The sequence below is a fragment of the Labrus bergylta genome, chromosome 14, assembly GCF_963930695.1.
Source record: "Labrus bergylta chromosome 14, fLabBer1.1, whole genome shotgun sequence".
In the NCBI taxonomy this organism is placed as follows: Eukaryota; Metazoa; Chordata; class Actinopteri; order Labriformes; family Labridae; genus Labrus; species Labrus bergylta.
Genome location: NC_089208.1, coordinates 6,676,759 through 6,695,460, shown reverse-complemented (window position 1 = coordinate 6,695,460; position 18,702 = coordinate 6,676,759). Strand labels below are relative to the sequence as shown.

Here is an 18,702-nt window from a genome sequence, read left to right as displayed (position 1 = left end):
TAACAACTGAAAGTTAAAGTGCACATATGGTGGAAATAAAAAAAAGAGTGGTTAGAATTTTAAGAATATGGAACTTTATGTTTAACTCGAAACCAATTTAAATTTAGAGTCACTTGGAAAAAAAACAAGGTCGCCCCCTGGAGGTGGAAAAAACTACCAAACTCTGTTCGATCTGCAGAGTCCCCTTTTCACCTTTAAGAAAAAGTTAAACACCCCTCTTCACACTTAATGATACTGATCATGATAACGATGATGGTTTTGTTTGCTAACGTCGATGGCGAAAGTTAGACGATTTTGTTGTTTTTGCACACATGTTCAGTTTTCTAACCTCTTAGCATCCATTCATATGAAGCTGGATTTTCTGTTTAAAACATTAAAATGATGAGACTACCACATCAATCCTGGTTTAATTTAGAGAAAACAGATTCTCAGGGGAAATGTATTTAAGTAAAGTACACATTTCATTTAGGAAATATAGTCGGGTTAAAGTGAAAGTGGACAGAAATCTTAATCATACTCCCAGAAAATAGTTGCACTACATGTATTAATACTTTGTTACATTACACTGAGTGCACACACCTACAGAGCTCATATATATATAATCGATTCATAAACTCATGAAGATTATATAAAAGCGTGCTAATGTTGCTACGCTTAATTCTTTAAAATCAGTCTTTCTTTTTTAAATTAAGACATAAAATCAATGCTAGTGTTATGATGGATGGCTTTGTGTGTCTGCTTTGGGCGAGACAATTACCCACTATAATGGTTTGGTCACATGGGCTCATAAGTGGGGCAGGCTGGTTTCTAAGGAAAGCTCTGTTCCCATTGTAGTACAACTGTAGTAGCAGTATTCCCAGTGCCCCCATTCATACCCTGCTCTTCTCTCTCTCTCTCTCTTACTCTGTGTGTGTGTGTGTGTGTGTGTGTGTGTGTGTGTGCCTGCTGCAGGATCTTCATGTGTCAGATAACTCTGACAGTCCAGCCAACATGGAGCGCATGAGCAGGACTAAAGTGGACCAGGGGAGACAGACGCACCAGGTCTTACAGGTGAGTCATGGCTCTCTCTTCAGGAACTGTTTACAGCTGCTACACCTCGGATTATATAAACTGATAAATGTTGCCATCTGCTCTGACTCAGACTAAATCAGTTACGTAGGAATCATTTACAGTGTAGTTGTATCAACATTAATCGCTGAAATGCAAAGACATGAACTTTGCACGGTCATCTGTGATTACTATGTCACTCAAATATAGACGGTATTTGTTGCATTCCTCTTAATCTTTAATGCCCTGTAATAAAACATCTCGTTAAAATGACACAATAAAACCTTTTAGCTGTGGACAAACATTCACGTTGCACATTAGGCTTCTCATTTACCAGTGCAGGCTGAATATTGTAGCACCTCATTTACTGCTGAAATCCTAACATCACATTTTACCCTCTTCATGTATTCAATTCATTCATTCATACAAAAAATGACAGGTGTCAGAAGGATTGTTTTCGCTTTATTTTAATCCAATAGAAGACACCCACTCCCCTTAGTGTTCATATATTTATAGGTGAAACACTTGAAAGTGTTAGAAGCATGCTGAAGATGTTTTCCATCCTTATCTTGGCAGAGCACTCCTTTAGACCTGATAGAGACAGGCAAGTCTCTCAGAGTCCAGGCAGAGCGCCCCCACCTGGTCAGTTTGGGAAGTGGACGCTTGAGCACGGCTATAACCTTGCTTCCACTTCAGGAAGGTAAAGACCTGCGCTTGTGTTTGTGCATGTTATGGACTGTATGTTGGTTTTTGTTGGATGGTGATGAGATATGAAGACGTTGCAGTTTATTATTTGATTTTTAAGTTTAAAATGTTTTGTATTTTAATTTCTTAATGTGCTTAATGATGTCCTTTAGGCTCTAACTCTGTCAAGCACTTTAAATGACTCTATGTATGAAAGGTACCCTGCCTTGCCTGTTAAAATTTACATCTATGGGAAGGCCCTAAGTGGGAATGCAACCATACACTTCAGTTACACCGCTTCCAGGTGATTATGGTTCATTTCCAGCTGACATCTTAAACCACAACTTATTTATCTCTAGAAGAAAAAAAAACAGACAATACAGCTTATGAGGTACACATTTAAGTTGTGCATATGAGACAACTGAAACACACATGTATGTGACTTCAACTTGGCTTAAATCAATAAATTCTCCTTCACGATTTTAACAATTTCAGTGTGAGCACTCAGGTCTGGCTTTACAATTTGACCGTAGAGTGTGAGCAGAAAAGTCATGAGCTTTACATGTTGTGCATCGTAAACTATAATCAAGTGTTTCATTACTACAATCAGAGTGTAGGCCCGGCTTTAGAGTGGGCAATGGCACCAAGGCATGTTGTGGTTTGGTCTATCACAGTGAACAGCATATTGTTTTGTTTTCTGGATTGCCCGTCACAACAAAACCAGCTTTGTTATTCCAAGATAACAAGAACGAAAGTAAGATCTCAAGAAAATAACTGGAATTAACTCTCTATAATGGTCATACCCCCATAGTCATCTCAAGATAATGAGATACATAAGTGGAGATCTTCAGAAACCCCTAACTGACTCATTATCACAGGATGAATTATGTAAATAAGATGTCTGCACAGTTACAGTGTGCTGATCAGTCACTTACTTTATAGATATCTTGCTGAATGAGACATTTGAAACCTCGTGATTATCTTGACAAATTTGCATTCCTGCCTTATCATGCTGTCCCAGTTCTGTTTTATAGTGACTATATCATATATCTCTAAGAGTGCCTGATTACTTATACTTATTATTAGCTCATAAGCCTGCAGACATCTCTGTGCAGACAACAGAATCTATACTCTAAGTTATTGTTAGAATGTAAAGACACTTCCATCAGCACATTATTGTCAATAACTTGGCTGTCCTTTAATCAGTAAGTTACAGAACTACTCATTAGTAGTGAATTCTACTAAAAGTGATGACACTTGATGCTTTCCAACAATCGTGTTGTTACTCAAACTTTACCACAGTCTCAGTTACACCCTCATCTGTGATTTTGTCTTGCACGTCGCCCCGACACCAGACGAAGAGGGTGTGACATTAGCGCCCTAGAGAAAAGCCTCCTGGGTATTTTTCTCTGCTATGCATCTTCTCAGCTATCACATTGGAATACATAATGCATGTGTTTCTGTTGGGTTAAACCCCTTGCACTCGGGCAGCTGTATTAATATAACTGAAAATCTAATTAAAACACATTAAATTGTAGTTATAATAATTCTGGCAAGAATCCTTTCATTTGCCCCGGCTTAAACACATCTCCAACAGCTGTTGTCCAACATTCAATCACATCACGTGATGACTGCATTTGTGACTCTGCCGACAAGGCCTCGACCTCTGAGACGACACCGTCACCTCTGGCTTCAAACAGCAACCTAAGAATACTTCATAAAGTATGTACACAGCTCTCTGGTAACTGACGCTGAGAAAATGTTTTCTCTGGTTGCAGGGAGGACCACGCTGGGCAGCGGGGGGACAGATATCCCTCTGCAGGGCCCCGGGATCGCAGCTACACACTGCTACATTGAGAACCAAGCAGGCAGCATCACACTGTACCCATGTGGGAACCAGTGCTTAGTGGATGGGCTGCCCATCACAAAACCATATCGCCTGTCACAAGGTAGCTCTGACAAGAGATTTGTTATATACACACGTCTGTGTTAGAATATGTTTTTAACTTGTATCTCTTAAAAATAAAGTTGTAAAATGTTTGCCAAATGATTACTACACAGTGAGAAGGACAGAAACACATCGTGTCTACAACAGGAAGAGATTGAGTCAAAGTTTTGAATTCCCATGTTGGAGAGGAAGTCCTTGTCAGTATTGTTTGTTTTGATTCAGACGGAAATATTTCAAAAATGACTTTGATGGAGTGCTATGAAGTCTGGTACAAGCATCCATGGTTTCCAGGGGATGAATGCTGACCACTATACGGTCTTTTATATGTAGTACCAGCAGAAGTTCAAAGTGGGGAGTTGTTCGCCATATTGACAAGATACATTTGCACCAAATTTTAAACAAAGATTCATGGTTGCCAGATGATGATCCTCGGTCTTTTCCTTTAGCGCTACCATGAGGTTAACATCTGTACTATCAAGCAAAATGGCTCGAAGGCTTTTAAAAAAAGATTGCTATCAAATTTGATCTCCCTTAGAGATAATTATTATTTCATTGGTGTCCAAGCTTTTAAAGCACCATAATCAAGTCAAAAATGTTGTTTTATGACGAAATACCAGCCATTATGCTGCCGCTACTCATTAGCAAACATACAAACTACGCCACCAATTAGCAAAAGTTAGCATGCTAAACTAAGATGGTGATTTTAACCAGTTAGCGTCCATAAAGATAGACCTCCTCGAGTTTAAAAAAAGTGACGCCCATATACCCCGAGTGACAAGCCCTGGCATATTGAACTGGGGGTTTTTGACGCCCTCCCCCCTTCTGCTAACCTCAACATAAATTTAACTTACCGATAAATCTGCAAAGAGTCCTTTAGGCCGTCAAAGTCCACAGAAAAGTCACTTGTGTCGGTTTGAAACGTGACTCAAGACTCTTTTATAAGTGTTAGTTAGGAGGAGCTTCAAATGTCTGGGCTTCACTCTCCGGGAGCTGTCGTGTTGTCCATCTTTTTATACAGGCTGTTATAAACAAGTGCACCAGCCTGGCATCTGTATTTTGGCGTTATCATTGTGAGCTTTTTATTACAATGACCTTATGATTTAGCTGAAAGCTAGATGAACACTAATGAACTGTTGCATGACTAAGAACAATTGACTTATCTACCAACTTTATGACTCCAATTTAGCTCTGTATATTACTGTACTAAACACATGAACATAATCAGGCCTCTACTGAGTAAACAGCCCCATGTCCTTCCAGTGACATGCTTCCTTACATACTATAAAAAAGTAAAACAGTCCCACCCCTCTCAGTCCCCTCTCTATGGGACCAAAGCCAGCAGCTACAGTGTCATTTGAAGCTGACGGCTGGTGTGTGTGTGGAGGCAGCAGCTGCTCAACAGGAATACTTCAGGCTCTGCTTCTTTCTAAGGACGGTGATGAAATACTGAATAAAACAGCTTTGGAATGGAGGAAACGGTTGTATCCATATCATAAGGAACAATTTTGCGGTCATTTGGAACTTTGACTTCACTTTGAAGGATGAAATGAATATTGAGCTACCAGTGGAATATCAACAAGTGGGGGAAAAAAAACTCTTTGTATGACCGTCGGGGAACATTTCAAACATTGTTGAAAGGCGGATTTCAAGGAAAGAAGAAGAGGTTGATTTAATTTATTTTTTGTGAGTTTCCAAAAGATTAACTTTAGTTTACTAAATGGCACTAAAAGATTCCTCCTCCTCCTCTTGCTGGATCATAACTTTCTTTGACTCAACAGTGCCCTTATTATCTAATTTGTCAAGCTAAAATGTGTTTTAAATTCAAAGCATGTTAGATTTAACAGAAATAGTTCTTTGCAATCACCCCCCCCCTGTGCAAATTATTTGACACGTGCTTACTCATCACTGACATCTTTCCCTCCACATGGTCCCCTGTCCTTTCAGGGTGCATGCTGTGTTTTGGTCAGTCTGCTTTTTTCCGCTTCAACCATCCAGAGGAAGCCCTGCGGATGAAGAGCATGCTGCCTGGAGGGAGCCAAGGACTGAGCAGCACAAAATCTCATCCTAACGGTAAAAACTCTGCTTTGGCATTTAGAGAGTTAATTACCTCCAGACTTAACAGCTCACATGGTGTTATGTTCAGAGTCAGTGCATGCAGGTTCTTAGTATCAACCTATGTTGGATACAGAAATAAGCTGGTCAATACCAGTTGTGTGTTAGAAGGTTACACAGTTTCCTCAGTAGTTACTTTGGGCTCAGGAAATGTTTGTAGTGATTGTCACAGAAGGCTTCCAATACTTTGTATAAAAATCAAGAAGTTTTTTTTGCTAAACAGGAGGAAATAGATCAGTTACAGAGAATAGATGGGATCAAATAAGTTATTGACTCGGTCCATGTTAAAGGATTTAAGTCCTTATAAATGTTAGTTAAAAACGCAACGAGAAGACATTCAGCAAACATGATAAAAGATAACTGAAGACATTCAGCAAACATGATAAAAGATAACTGAAGACATTCAGCAAACATGATAAAAGATAACTGAAGACATTCAGTTTTGCTGTTAAATGGAGGGAAATGAACGATTGTTGACACTAACAAGACATTTTTATTAAAGAAAAAAAATGCTGTATTTGTACTCTTGCAATTCAAAAGTTGAAACCAAGTTTTCTAGCTCTTTTCAGACATATCTGCAGTACAATTGGTTTGGAAGAGTGACCGAAATATTGGTCACCATCCTTGCAAAAAACGGTGCAAAAAATAGCTTGTTCAGGACTAATTATCTTTGGCCTACATTGTGATCTAGTTCATTTAAAAATCTTTGGTTTGCGCTCAACCTGTGACCCCGTTATGACAAATGGTTGTAATCTTCCCTGTTACACCTACATTCAGATGATGTTACATAATCTTGCTGTTGATGATATTTAGAAGCCATTCTCCAATGACCTTATGTGTTTGTCTGTACGGTAAAAGCCACCACACCCTGCCCACTCTTTCCTGACCAGGCCCTGATTTCATCAGCTCTGTATGAGCTACACGACTGCAGCTTTTATATTTAGCCAGCTCCAGATCCCTACAGGATTATGACAAAACTGAGAAGCACCGACATCCCAACTGCTGGGTTTGGTTCATACATATGGGCTCTGAGACATTTAGCACTATTTAAAGTGGACCACTGAGACGCTGTGTGTTAATATGTGCAACATGTCAAGGCATGCGTGTGTTTTACCTTATGCGGGCAACCTGCTGTGTTCTACAGCCCAGACCTGAGGTGAGGTAGATGTCACTGGGACAAAGATGACACGAGACTGACAGATCCCTCCCACAGTGTTTTGTTTACGTGTGTTTTTGCAACTGCCCTCTCAAGCATCCTCACTCACAAGTGTTTCTTGTCTCCCTTCAGACATCCACAGTGTCCTAAACGGGAACTATCAGTCTCCTACAAGTAATGGAGACTCTAAAAACAACAACCTGGCAAAGAACCTGCAGGACTCCCTGGTGCTGAAAGCCTCCTCCTCATCAGGATCCAAACTGCCAATACGTCAGAATTCTCCTCCTAACATGCTCAACGGGAGAAACGGCTCCACGACAGAGGACTCGTGCGGCTTTCGCGGTCAGAACCTTGGCAACAAAACCCCTCCTGTACCGTCCAGGTCCCCTCAAATCAACAGCGCTCCTGTCCCCCATCCACGAGGCACACTTTCTGTGGCTGGGAGCGGTACTAGTGAAGGTCTGAGGGCCCAAGAGAGTCCGAAGCTTCTTAGGAATGTAAGAGCAGAAGCAACGTCGAGCCCCACACCTAGCAGGGGGTCAGGGCACAGCACAGAAAACTCTAAAATACCATCCCCCGCCAAATTTTCCCCAGCAGCTCCATCCAGCCCCCGGGTGAGAGGTTCCTCCCTGCAGAAGAGATCGCCCAGTCCCATGAGAGATTTGCACCACTCTCATGTAGATGTCCCTCAAAGGATCAGGACTCCAGAGCCCGCTGGATCCACAAGTCGGAGAAATCTTCCTCCTCACAGCCCTTACGCGTCCCGCAAGGGGACTCCAGGATTGCAGGGCACGGCTCCTGTCCCCGAGAGCCCCCAGGGACATCGCAAGCAGACCGCTTCAAAGGCAGAAGCCATGAGGGTCATGTACGCCCAGAGTCCCTTGTCTCACCCCGAGCTGGAGAAGGAGCCCGGAGGGAAGCAGACAAGACCTGGAGATACCATGTCAGGCCTGGGCTCTATGTCTGGTTTATCTCCTTTTTCAAGTCCTCAAGGCAAAAGAAAGACCCCCTGCATGACCGGATCCTCCAGCAAGGACCAGAGTATTACAAAACCATATACTCGGGAACGCAAAAACAGCATCTCTAAGATCAGTGACAATGAGGATGAGCTACTGGAGTACCACCGCTGGCAGAGAGAGGAGAGGCTGCGGGAGCAGGAGATGGAGAAAATAGTAAGTGATGTTATGTATTACTTATCTTTAAAAGATCATTTTTACATGAGAGGGACAGCAGGCGTCTGGATGCTAATTTGAAAAAAACTGAGGAAGTCTCGAAGAATTCTCCCTGTTGGATAGGGAGGACATGTTGGGTGTTTCCAGAGGCGGGACATGACATAAACAAAATGCTGCTGAAACCACAGTGTCATTTTTTTACAACATATTCAAGATGGTAGACGAAGAAGAGTCTGAGGCTATGATGACGTTTTTTGTCTTTTCATTAATTGCACAGAGGTTCCACCAGCTTATTTATTTTTTTTTTTTGCATTCATTTATTTTTATTATTTTTTGAAAAATATAACAACAAAAAACAAGCAACCCACATAAAAAAATAAACACACACAAACCCAAAACAAAACATAACCATGATTTACTTTCAGCTTTTGGAAGCGAAATAATGTTTCCATACATCCCCTGTTCATTATATATTTTATTAAATTAAGATATCACCACATTTTCCCTTGCCAACCTGTATCTAAACATCCTCCATCACGTGTTGCCATGGAAACCATGTGTCAAGGAATTTTGCATTTTGCAGTCTTATTTTGAAAGTTATCTTTTCCATTATGTAAATGCCTTTTACAAGTAATTTCCAAGACTCGTGGGTTGGACCACCAGTTTTTAGACGATGCAGTTGTAGCTCTGAATACCACATCCTGTTTTGATGTTTTCTTCAATCGCACATGACACATACACAAATTCCACACCTACACTGGACCTACATTATCACAAGCACTTTTCACATATGCACTGCACCCCTGAAAATTGCATGTGTGAACTAAAACCGGCCACATTTTTCAGGATGACTTTATGTGCATTTTTTTAGGCCCCTGTCAAGAATGAGGGGTGTCTTACATTTTGTGGTTGCATCATGTTATATTCAAGGGAATTAACAACAAGGGAGTGTGCACAAAGCAGGGGTTTCACCTCACCCTTTTAATCAAAACCATTTTGATTGAAGCCATTTAAGTGTTCTGAAGTCGTTCTTGTAGTCGGACCAGTGGGCTAGTTTGGAAAACTTTTTTGTCCCAAGAGTGAAAAAAGCTTTTTTTTTCTTTGCATGATGGAAAACATAACTCATCAGAATGAATAGCAACAAGGAGAGTTAACAACCGTCATAGTTTTAAAGGACATGAAATCAGTGATGTGAAGAAAGCGATGAGACTTCTGGCACCGCAGACATCGAGTCTGCCCTCAGATATCTCGTCAAAGTCTCCTGGCGCTCTGCCACCAGCGCATCTCTCCAGAGCATTACTGGCATCATCGGCCCATGTGGCCCTGAGTAACGCGGGGTGAACATTCTTCCACATGTCTTAAGGTCCAGAGCGAAGGGTGCGGCTGGATGTTGCTCAACACTATATTTATCAAAAGGACTAGTGGAGTTTTCATTCTGAACTGGACGTGCTTGACTAAAGGCTCTTTCCTATTCGTACCCACTCCAGATCATAGACTACTACTTATCCATCCTCAGTCCACACCCACCAGCCCCAACACCTCCATTCTTAAGCCCCCACCCCAGCCTGCAACTGACAGCTGAAGGGACCACAGGGGGAGGGAGGGAGGGAGGGAGGGAAGAGGAGGGTGTGATTCCCAGCTCTCCATGTTCACAGACTATTTCAGGAACCAAAAGGTTTCTTGTAACAAATAAGAGAGTTACAGACCGCATGCATCTGAGCTGGACTGACGGGAGTTTGCCTGCTGTGTGGATACAGTTTGTGTTGAGTCACCCAGCATGTTCAGGCAGGGGTCAGCAAACACATAAACAGAAAAAAGAACAAAAGAGAAGACTCTTTTTGGGCCAAGGACGCATTGAGTAATGTTTTGGTGTTTTGAGCTGTAATACCCAATTAGCCACATGAAAGTCTGAGAGCAAACAGTATCCCATGAAGAACCTCTTCTGACAAACCATCACCATGATTTGTTTGTTGTCAGGGGAGGTTTTCATGTTTTTGATAGTGGTTGTCCTCATATAAACAGTAAAATATCTGCACTACATAAACACATAGGACATAAACAAGCTGATTAAATATCCACTGTGTGAATAAAAAAAGTCAGACTCATCATACCCAAAGATGTATTCCTTTAAGAGGAGATACGCGTATACAGTATCATGGCATCCGTAAGCTGTCCCTTATTTCTGTGGCAGTTGTTCTGTTTATTCCTTCACAAATAACATTTAATATCAGACAAGCTGGGTTGTAACTTTCTACATTTTGGGTCCTAGAATATTTTCTTGATTTGTTGGTTGTAATAGCCTTAAAAGAATCACATACAAATGATGAAGGGGAGACCTATAGAAGAGAGACAAAGGGAGGATTTCCTCTCAGTGAGCCCTACATTTGGCACACTGCTCTCTTGGCACAGTTGGCAGAGGTATATGCTTGTTGATGTGTTTTTTTTGTTTTGTTATCTCAGATTATTGAACCGAGCATACACACAGGGAGAAAGCTGAACTTTAAAAACCTGTTGCCCCTTATCGCTCACTGAAACTAAAGGGCAAAGCTACTGTAGGGAGGAAGAGATATAATAGAAATGTTAAATTTAGCTTTGGATCTCTTGGAAAGAGGCCAAACTGCTGACAACATAGCACAAATATTTGTATTTCTGATGAGGTCAGGCTGGAGAGATTGTTCTCGGGATTTGTTTAGCCCAACTTTTTAATTGTTATTAACAAAGTAGAAGAGTTTCTAACAGTGTTACATTATTTTGACCCACTGGAAAGAATCCAATTTGAGTTGTAGCAAGGTTAAATACTTCGGGAATTCTGAAAACACAAATATGTTAGAGATAACATGATACACAATGTTAATCAGTGACCTCTGAAATGCTTAGGGGCAGTTATTTTGCCCTCTCAAAGACCATGACAACGGTTTTCCCACTCTGTTTTGTGCTAAGCTAAGCTAGCAGGCTATCCTGAATTTAGGTGACAGGTATGAGAGTAGTATCTATATCCACTCAATTATCCGCAGGAGCACAAATTTTCAAAATTATGAACTTCTGCTTTTAGCATAAACTGTTCTAAATATATAGTTTCATCACTTTACATTTTACCTAAAGCCTCTGTGTGGACCTTTTTGTTTGTGTTGATTTTGGCGCCCCGTGTGGACGAAGAGCGTACATCTTTTTCTGATCTTGTCCTACAATCCTACAATTCTACAATTCACTTAGCAGACGCGTTTATCCAAAGCGACGTACATCAGAGAGTAAGAACAACACAAGCAAGGATCTAGAAAAAAAGGGAACAATGTCAGTAAGAGCAAACGATCAGCTTTGAGTCTGATTGGACACACAGGTGCTGACAGGAAGTGACCAGAGGCAAAGCACAACATTGAGGGCAGTTCTTGAGAGCTTTAATCAGTATAGAAACCATCTTATAAGTCGTCGTTATCAAACAAAAACCTATACATGCCAACATAGGATTTTCAGCAAAAAAAGGCAAAAAAACTCATCCTGGTTTCTAATAACAGCAGATATATCACCTATTTAATGTCGCTTCTTCAGCATACTGTCAATACACTTGCAGCAGTTGAATTTGAATGTATTTATTTTAATAGGGACAATGCAATTTGACATAATTTCAATACAAAGCATGAAACTGATGTGCTGCATAAAGAGTATATAGCTATTGCTAATTTCCAACTCGTGTCCCCAGTTACAGGTATTTTAAATTGGGTTTCACAGTAGAAATATAAATGTTGTTTCTGATGGTCTTGTTTGCTTTTGTGAGTCATAAAAAAAATTGATTTCAGTCTGTTTCATAACCAGCAAAAATCTCCTCACGTGGGCGTGGAGGGGGATGCTTAATCTGACATCTTACAAGTTTAAACTTTAGTTTAATATAGTCTATTTCTTTATTGCTATTTCTGATTTTCACAAGGAATGAACAAGCCAAACAGCATTTAAACCTGGCTCTGTCATTCATTTTACAGTATAAGTCGAAGCTTACGACAGAGTTGTTGTGGTTATTTTAACAGCCTGAGTGAATCAAATACCAGACAGAAGTGGGCGGACGGTTTAGGAAAGAATAAGACTGCAGCAGAAATCACAAGGCACAATTCTTTCTCGTCTTGCCAGATTTGTAATCACTGTCACACATTCTGTGTTTTTTTTTTAGATTCAAGCAGAAGACCCATTGTCTAGAATAATTTCAGAAACAGTCTGGCTTCAAGCTGGCACAACGTGACATTTGATCAAAGAAATACACGACACAATGAAGAATGATAATTGGAAAAACACATCTCGTAAAAGAGCAACATTCAAACCATGTCTTATTAAAAGGTTTTCATAAACAGCTCTAGCTCTGACAGCTTTTACTATGAGCCCCCTCCTGAGAGACAAACTACATCAGCTTCTCTTCGGCTATCAGGTTGCAGCCCCGTCCCGTGCCAGTGTCTGAGGGACAGCTGGCTAAATGGGACAATGTCAGCCAAGGACACGTGAAGCTAATCTGCAATATGATCCTTAACGTAGGCCTGCATGCTTTACCTCATATCTCTGCTATAGGAGCGACAGAGACTGGAGACCATCCTGAATCTGTGTGCAGAGTATAACCATGAGGACAGTGCTGTGGAGCTGGCTGAGGTGGTGAGGAGTGGGCTTCTGGGAGGAAGCTGCTCGGAGACAGGACGCGGTATGTCTCTTCAGGGATTAGACCGAGCCCAGAGGGTGACGGAGAACGATGAAGAGACCCAGAGAGAGGAGTCCAGCAGCACAGAGAGCACTCACCAAGAGGTCATAAACACTCTCATACAGGCACACAAGTGAAATGTAGGATTATTTTTCTTTTTCAAATCACATTTATACATTTATATTTAAATTTGTCCTTCAGTGTGAAGAGCTGTTAGTTGGGCAAGAGCAAATCTACCTGGAGGAGGAGAGGAGCAGGGTCCTTGCCCGGGTTGATGACTGGAAGCAGAGAGTCAGTGAACTGGAGCAGCAGCTACAAGAGACCAAACAGGAGGTGGAAGCTTTTTTTTTTTTTTTTAATTTGAAGTATCTATCTAGTTGGACAGTGCATGCTTGTTTGCTCGTTTGCAGACTCTGACCTTGCATTTGTCTGCAGGTGGAGATGGAGCAGGCCCTGCTGCAGGCAGAGCGCCGGGCAGAGCAGGAGCAGGTGGAGGCTGAAAATGAAATCATTTCACAGCTGCAGCTCAAACTCAGCCAGCTGGACAAGGCCACCCAGAAAGAGAAGGACAAGGTGGGCAGCCCGGAGAAAACTATGCGATGCAGTATATGCTGCCGGTTTGCTCCAGTTGCACGTAAACGTAAAACCTGTTTGAAAAAGTTAAAACTCACTCCTTCATGAATGAACAGTCTTGATAAATATATCAATATAGAACTGCTTTTTTTTAACTTCCTGCCTGCCCTAAACCACAAACTATCTTCTATCTCAAGCATCCAAAACTTCTTGGGTTTAAAGAAATGTATACAACTTAAAGCTGGATGGATGTGACAAACACTAAAACGTTCAATTCAGACATACACATAACTTATAATTTTGTCCCATTTTACCAAATCTTTCAAGCATTGTAACCCCTAACACTCCCGACGACAACCTTACATCTGCTTTAATCCCCTAATTCTTTAACTGCCTTGTAATAACTTTCAAGCTTGGCTGCATGGATTTTGAGTTGTCTGTGATTTTTTATTTTTTGTTCTCCCTCCATTGGTGTGTGTGTATGCGTACAAAACTGTGCGTACATGTGTGTCTGTGTGTTTTTAGGGGAGGGCTAATGTGTCGGCTGAGCGGAAGGCCCTGGAAAAGCAGAGGAATGAGTACAATGAGCTGAAGAGGCAGTTTGATAAGTGCCCCTTGTCTCTAAGGGAACAGTTACAGGAGCAGCTCAGCAGGGTCAGTGTTCTCACGCAGCCCACAGGCTGGCAACAGTGAGTTATAATATACCAGATACCCCAGTACTGTATGACCTGCACAGAAGGCCACAGATATAACAATGACTCGATTTACAAGCGCTTAGAGTTACATGCACATCTGCAGACTTTGCATTTCCCTCTGCTGCTGCTCTTGCTCTTCTTCATCTTAACTTTTAAGGTCTATTACTTTAGTGTCGTTTGCTGTACAGTAAACAACGCTTTTGAAGCTCCAGCTCCAGCTTTTTGTAGATCGCTGTTTAATCAGTTTCCTCTTTCTGGACGCTTACAAGTTTAACTGCTGCAGTAAGTATAAATTAATCTCATTAACAGCTTTGCCCTAAAAGTTTGCATGGCAATTACAATGAATGATTCAAGTCACACTAGCACACAGATTAGATTACTCTCAGATTTGGTGTTTTACGTTCATCATTATGGATATTAAAGGATGAGGCCTGTGTTTTTGTCTGTTTTTTTTTATTGTGAACATATCCCATCAAAACACCAAAACCAACAATGCCTAAAATCTGAAAATACTTTACGGCCACTCCAGCCTGTCTCAGATGAACTATTTGTTGGGGACTTTTTCAACTATGGATTAAAGGATGTTAGCATTTACTGCCTTAGTAGCTACTCCTAATGTGGTCCACCCCCTTCAAAAAGAAATGGTACATCTCAAGGGGATATCCTACTAAATAAATTCAAATTCAAATAAATGACCCCGAAAGGCCAAGTGAATGGGCCCTCGACAGATGTCGTTAAACAATATCATTACTCATTTGTTGGCTCGGTTGCGTTAACAGGGAATTTCAATGGGCTCGCCCTCAACTTTAATGTTGCTAAAAAGGGGTTCATACCATTTTAAAAAGACGGGATATACATTTTGAAACAAGCAAAAATGTATAAAATGTGTTTCTTTGTTGAATTAATAAGTAGTGCTGAGGCACCCCTATGTGCCTGGGCCCCCGAAAGCTTTCCCCTTTTCCCCCCTTGTGGGCGGCCTTGTTCCTGAGACGGAAGGAATATGTTGCACAGGGAAATAAGTTTAAAAAATTGAGTTACTCAGAAAGTACTACTACTAGTTGGTTTTGGTATTTTGATGAGAGAGTGTTCACTTTAAGAAAACTTTAATACCCATTGTAGTCTATCTTTTACTGAATCGAGAGTGTGAATAACTTGTTCGTACATCCATATGTAGAGAGCTGAAGCTCTGGAGTCTGGGACCAAGCAGTTTGAGGAGCTGGAGTTCTGTCAGCTGGAGGCAGAGAGCAGTCTGGAGGAGAAGAAGGACACGCAGAGCTCACAGCTTCTCCAGGAGAGAGCCGAGTATCATTGCAGTGTGGCCAAGAGGAAGGTAGGGATACAAGTAAAACAGAGAACACATGAATCATGGGGTAAAAATGTGATTGTGAGTCTGAGTGGCATCAAGAAAACTGACTTGTTGACTTGCAGGAGAAGATGGGTGCTCTGGACGCTCAGGTGAAGCAGCTTGGGTTACAAGCAGCTCAAGACTGTGAGAGGATTGCTAAAGACAGGACAGTGACCCTGCAGCTGTTACACAAGGTTAGCCTTTAAATGCTAACAAACCTAGCTTTTTTAACTACTAAAACAGGGGGAATCAGTGTAAAATAGCTTTAACTATGTTTATGCGGTTTTACCTCTTAGGAGCAGGACAGATTGTGTGCTCTAGAGAAGAGGTACCACGCCATCACAGGAGGGAGGAACTTCCCAAAACACAACAGCAGCATGAAGGAGGTGAGCAGGAACCTGTGAGACATGACATCACGCTCAAGGAAACTTACTACTTTTTTAAAACTGAGATAAACTTTTCAAACAGGAATTTCTTCACATCAGCGAGCCTGACCTTGCTTATGCGGACGGTCCTCCTCATAGCCTCTGTCCCTCCTCTGCCTCCTTCTCATCCTCTCACACCCCCTCCCCTGAAATATATCCTGTTAGACCGCAAGAGGTAAATTCTCGTTACCATTCGTAAAAATAAAAACACAAAAAAAAAAACACCTTTAATGACTAAGAAAAGCAAAAATAGCAGCCTACTATTTTTGCCTTTCTCAATAGTAGTTTAAGTCTTCTACATTGTCTAGGTAATATGGTAGACTTTCTAAAATGTTAGTCGGCCTTCCAGTAATTCATCAAATTAACACAGCAGTCTTTTTCTTTCCTCAGGGTGGGAAGCTCAAATGCTACTAAAATGTAAAACATCTTGATTCCACATGTTGACATGCAAACTTTATGATGAAAATCGCTCTTATTTCGAGGTTATTACAAACTTGATGACTCATTATCAACAGCAAGTTACAACAGCTAACGTTAGTATTAGCTAGTTTACACTGGCGTTAGCTAGGTGTATGATTCAGACCTTCCATACCGTGTTGTGTTATTTCAAACATTAATATTAGCCAGTGAATGGATAAATGTTTAAATTATCCGTTTTCTTTAGGTTTCAAATGAATTATCAAATATGTAGCAGTATTTAGCTAACGATTTTTCATTTCCCCATTGTGGGATAAATAAAGGATTATCTTATCTTAAACAGCTATCATTATTGTAAGCTAGGCAGCTTGAAAGTCTATCAAAAGGTTGAATGTTAGCTGTAAATGTATAGTTTGAAGTATTTCTTGTGGATTTTCACTATAAAATGTCTTTCCAGTTGCTAACAAGGGTAGCAGAGATGTTACCATGTGGCTTCCTTCCTCTGAAACTTGAACGTTTTATTATGTGGCGTTAAAAAGTGTGTGCTTCTTCCCTTCTCCTTAAAGTACAAATACAGGGAGTAGTGGTGTTTTTAAGTGATTCTGTACTTGAAGTTTTATTTGATAGGAGGTTGTCGTCCATCGAGATAAGCCTTACCTGAAACCTGATATAAGAGTAGGCTACCAAAACTTCTTCCCCATACTCTGACAATAAATATGGAGTGGGTTTGAATACATATAAAGTTATTTTGTTCGAGTAGTATTATTTGATTGGGGTTACCGAAAGCCATATCGCTTTGCGACCTGGTAACATTTCTCGAAAAGGCAGCTGCAGAATTATATTTGTCAAATATGCAACTTAGTTTAATTTCTACACCACACAGCAGGACAACATAAGAGCATTTTAGCTTACCACCCTCAGAGATGCCAAACGAATAAACCAAATAGGTGAATTTGGCATGACTGAACAGTAAAGTTTCCTCCATATTCACATGAATAATAGAGGCCATGTGAGTGGTGATGTCTACATGTATAAGCTATGTACATGACTTTTTTTTGAAGCAGTGACTCTTTAGCCATCTTATCTGTGTATGGCTGTTGGTGCAGGAGTACCTCCGGCTCTCTGATATCTATAGGATGTACGGAAATGCTGCTCTGCAACCTCACTCTTCTTCCCCTGCTGCTCTCCACTGCCTTTCCCTCACTGCGGCTCCAACTCTGCCATGTGAGGTAGACACCCTACTCTCTGTTGCGTTTCCTTAATCTTTCACTTTGACAATATCTCAAAATATTGTAGCTATAAATGCAGCTTATTTTACTTTCTATTTCACCTTTTTTCTCTTTCTTGTCTGTTTATGTGTCTTGTTTCAATGTGTGCCTGTGTTGACTGGTTGTACGTTTGAAGGAGTACATCACAGTCAACCAGTTAAGCCAGATCTTTGGGATGCAGAGACTTGATCCCCCCTCTTCCTCATCTACTCCATCATTCCAACATGCCTCCTCTCACGCCTCCTTCTCATACCACCAAACTGCATGTGGTCCTCCCGCTTTTCTCTCAGCACAGGTTTGTTTTTCCTCTTTGCCGATTGGTGGGCCACATTTCTCTGGTAACACCATCACTGCAGCTTGCTACTCTGTCATGTTTATCTTCTCTATCAGCTTTGATGCATTTGGCACTGATGCTGCTCCTGTGCTCCTCTTTGCCTGTCTGCTTGTCGTCACCTCAGAGCCAGCCTGAGCTGAGCAGGAATGTAATGCCTCCACTTAACCTCGAGAGCTGGTACCAGGAGATCATGTCTGCTGGGGAGCAGTCATGTCCTCCTCCACTGCCTGCAAAGACTTTTTCCACACGCAGACAGGGGCAGGTACATTCTCCACTCTTTCTTGTCACTGCTCAATGTTCTCGTGGTCGTTCGTTTTTACAGTGTGTTAAATTCAGCGTCTTGATAAAGGGCACCAACAGCAGGTCACATGCATTTTCAATCTACTGTCTAATCTCCTGAGTGAGGGCTCTCTGGTGCCTTACTATACATATTTCACGAGACTGTATGGCCCTCTAGTGGAAGAAACAGGACATGGTAGAATGTGAACTTGTCCTGAAGCTAATCATTTGTCATGGGAATAATTTAAAGCACTGGCACCAGCCACCAAGTCATAATGCATATAGCTTTACAGGGAATGTACTTCTTATTTTTCAATTCTGATATTAGATAAAAACCTTCATTTTGTTATTTGATCATGCAATCAAAAAATTCTGTATGATATTATGTTGTCCTGTAAAAAAAACACTTGCTAAAAAAGTATTTGTAACCACCATTTGTGTTGACTTGTAAAAAGTTGAGAAAAACTAAATACTACAGCTTATCTTGTGGAGAAATTGAAAGACAACTGCATTACAAATAATTTGCTCAAAGAGTTTGTTTTTTGAGCATTATGAATCAAAGTGGCCCAGATATG

General features: G+C 41.1%; 1 protein-coding gene across 6 annotated transcripts in view; it reads left to right on the top strand.

Annotated features, from left to right (window-relative positions):
* Positions 1-18,702, top strand: part of phldb1a (pleckstrin homology-like domain, family B, member 1a) — a 32,505-nt gene that overhangs the window by 2,372 nt on the left and 11,431 nt on the right. The window contains exons 2-17 of one of the 6 annotated variants that reach the window (XM_065962905.1): positions 952-1,050; positions 1,624-1,747; positions 3,510-3,680; positions 5,624-5,749; positions 7,080-8,119; positions 12,668-12,895; positions 12,993-13,124; positions 13,227-13,364; positions 13,890-14,018; positions 15,234-15,389; positions 15,488-15,598; positions 15,701-15,790; positions 15,873-16,004; positions 17,353-17,475; positions 17,651-17,809; positions 17,973-18,110. In XM_065962905.1, the coding sequence (XP_065818977.1) occupies positions 952-1,050; positions 1,624-1,747; positions 3,510-3,680; positions 5,624-5,749; positions 7,080-8,119; positions 12,668-12,895; positions 12,993-13,124; positions 13,227-13,364; positions 13,890-14,018; positions 15,234-15,389; positions 15,488-15,598; positions 15,701-15,790; positions 15,873-16,004; positions 17,353-17,475; positions 17,651-17,809; positions 17,973-18,110 (3,096 nt within the window). The remainder of the gene's footprint in view (positions 1-951; positions 1,051-1,623; positions 1,748-3,509; positions 3,681-5,623; positions 5,750-7,079; positions 8,120-12,667; positions 12,896-12,992; positions 13,125-13,226; positions 13,365-13,889; positions 14,019-15,233; positions 15,390-15,487; positions 15,599-15,700; positions 15,791-15,872; positions 16,005-17,352; positions 17,476-17,650; positions 17,810-17,972; positions 18,111-18,702) is intronic. The other 5 variants (XM_065962907.1, XM_065962906.1, XM_065962908.1 and 2 more) reach the window with 5 other exon arrangements.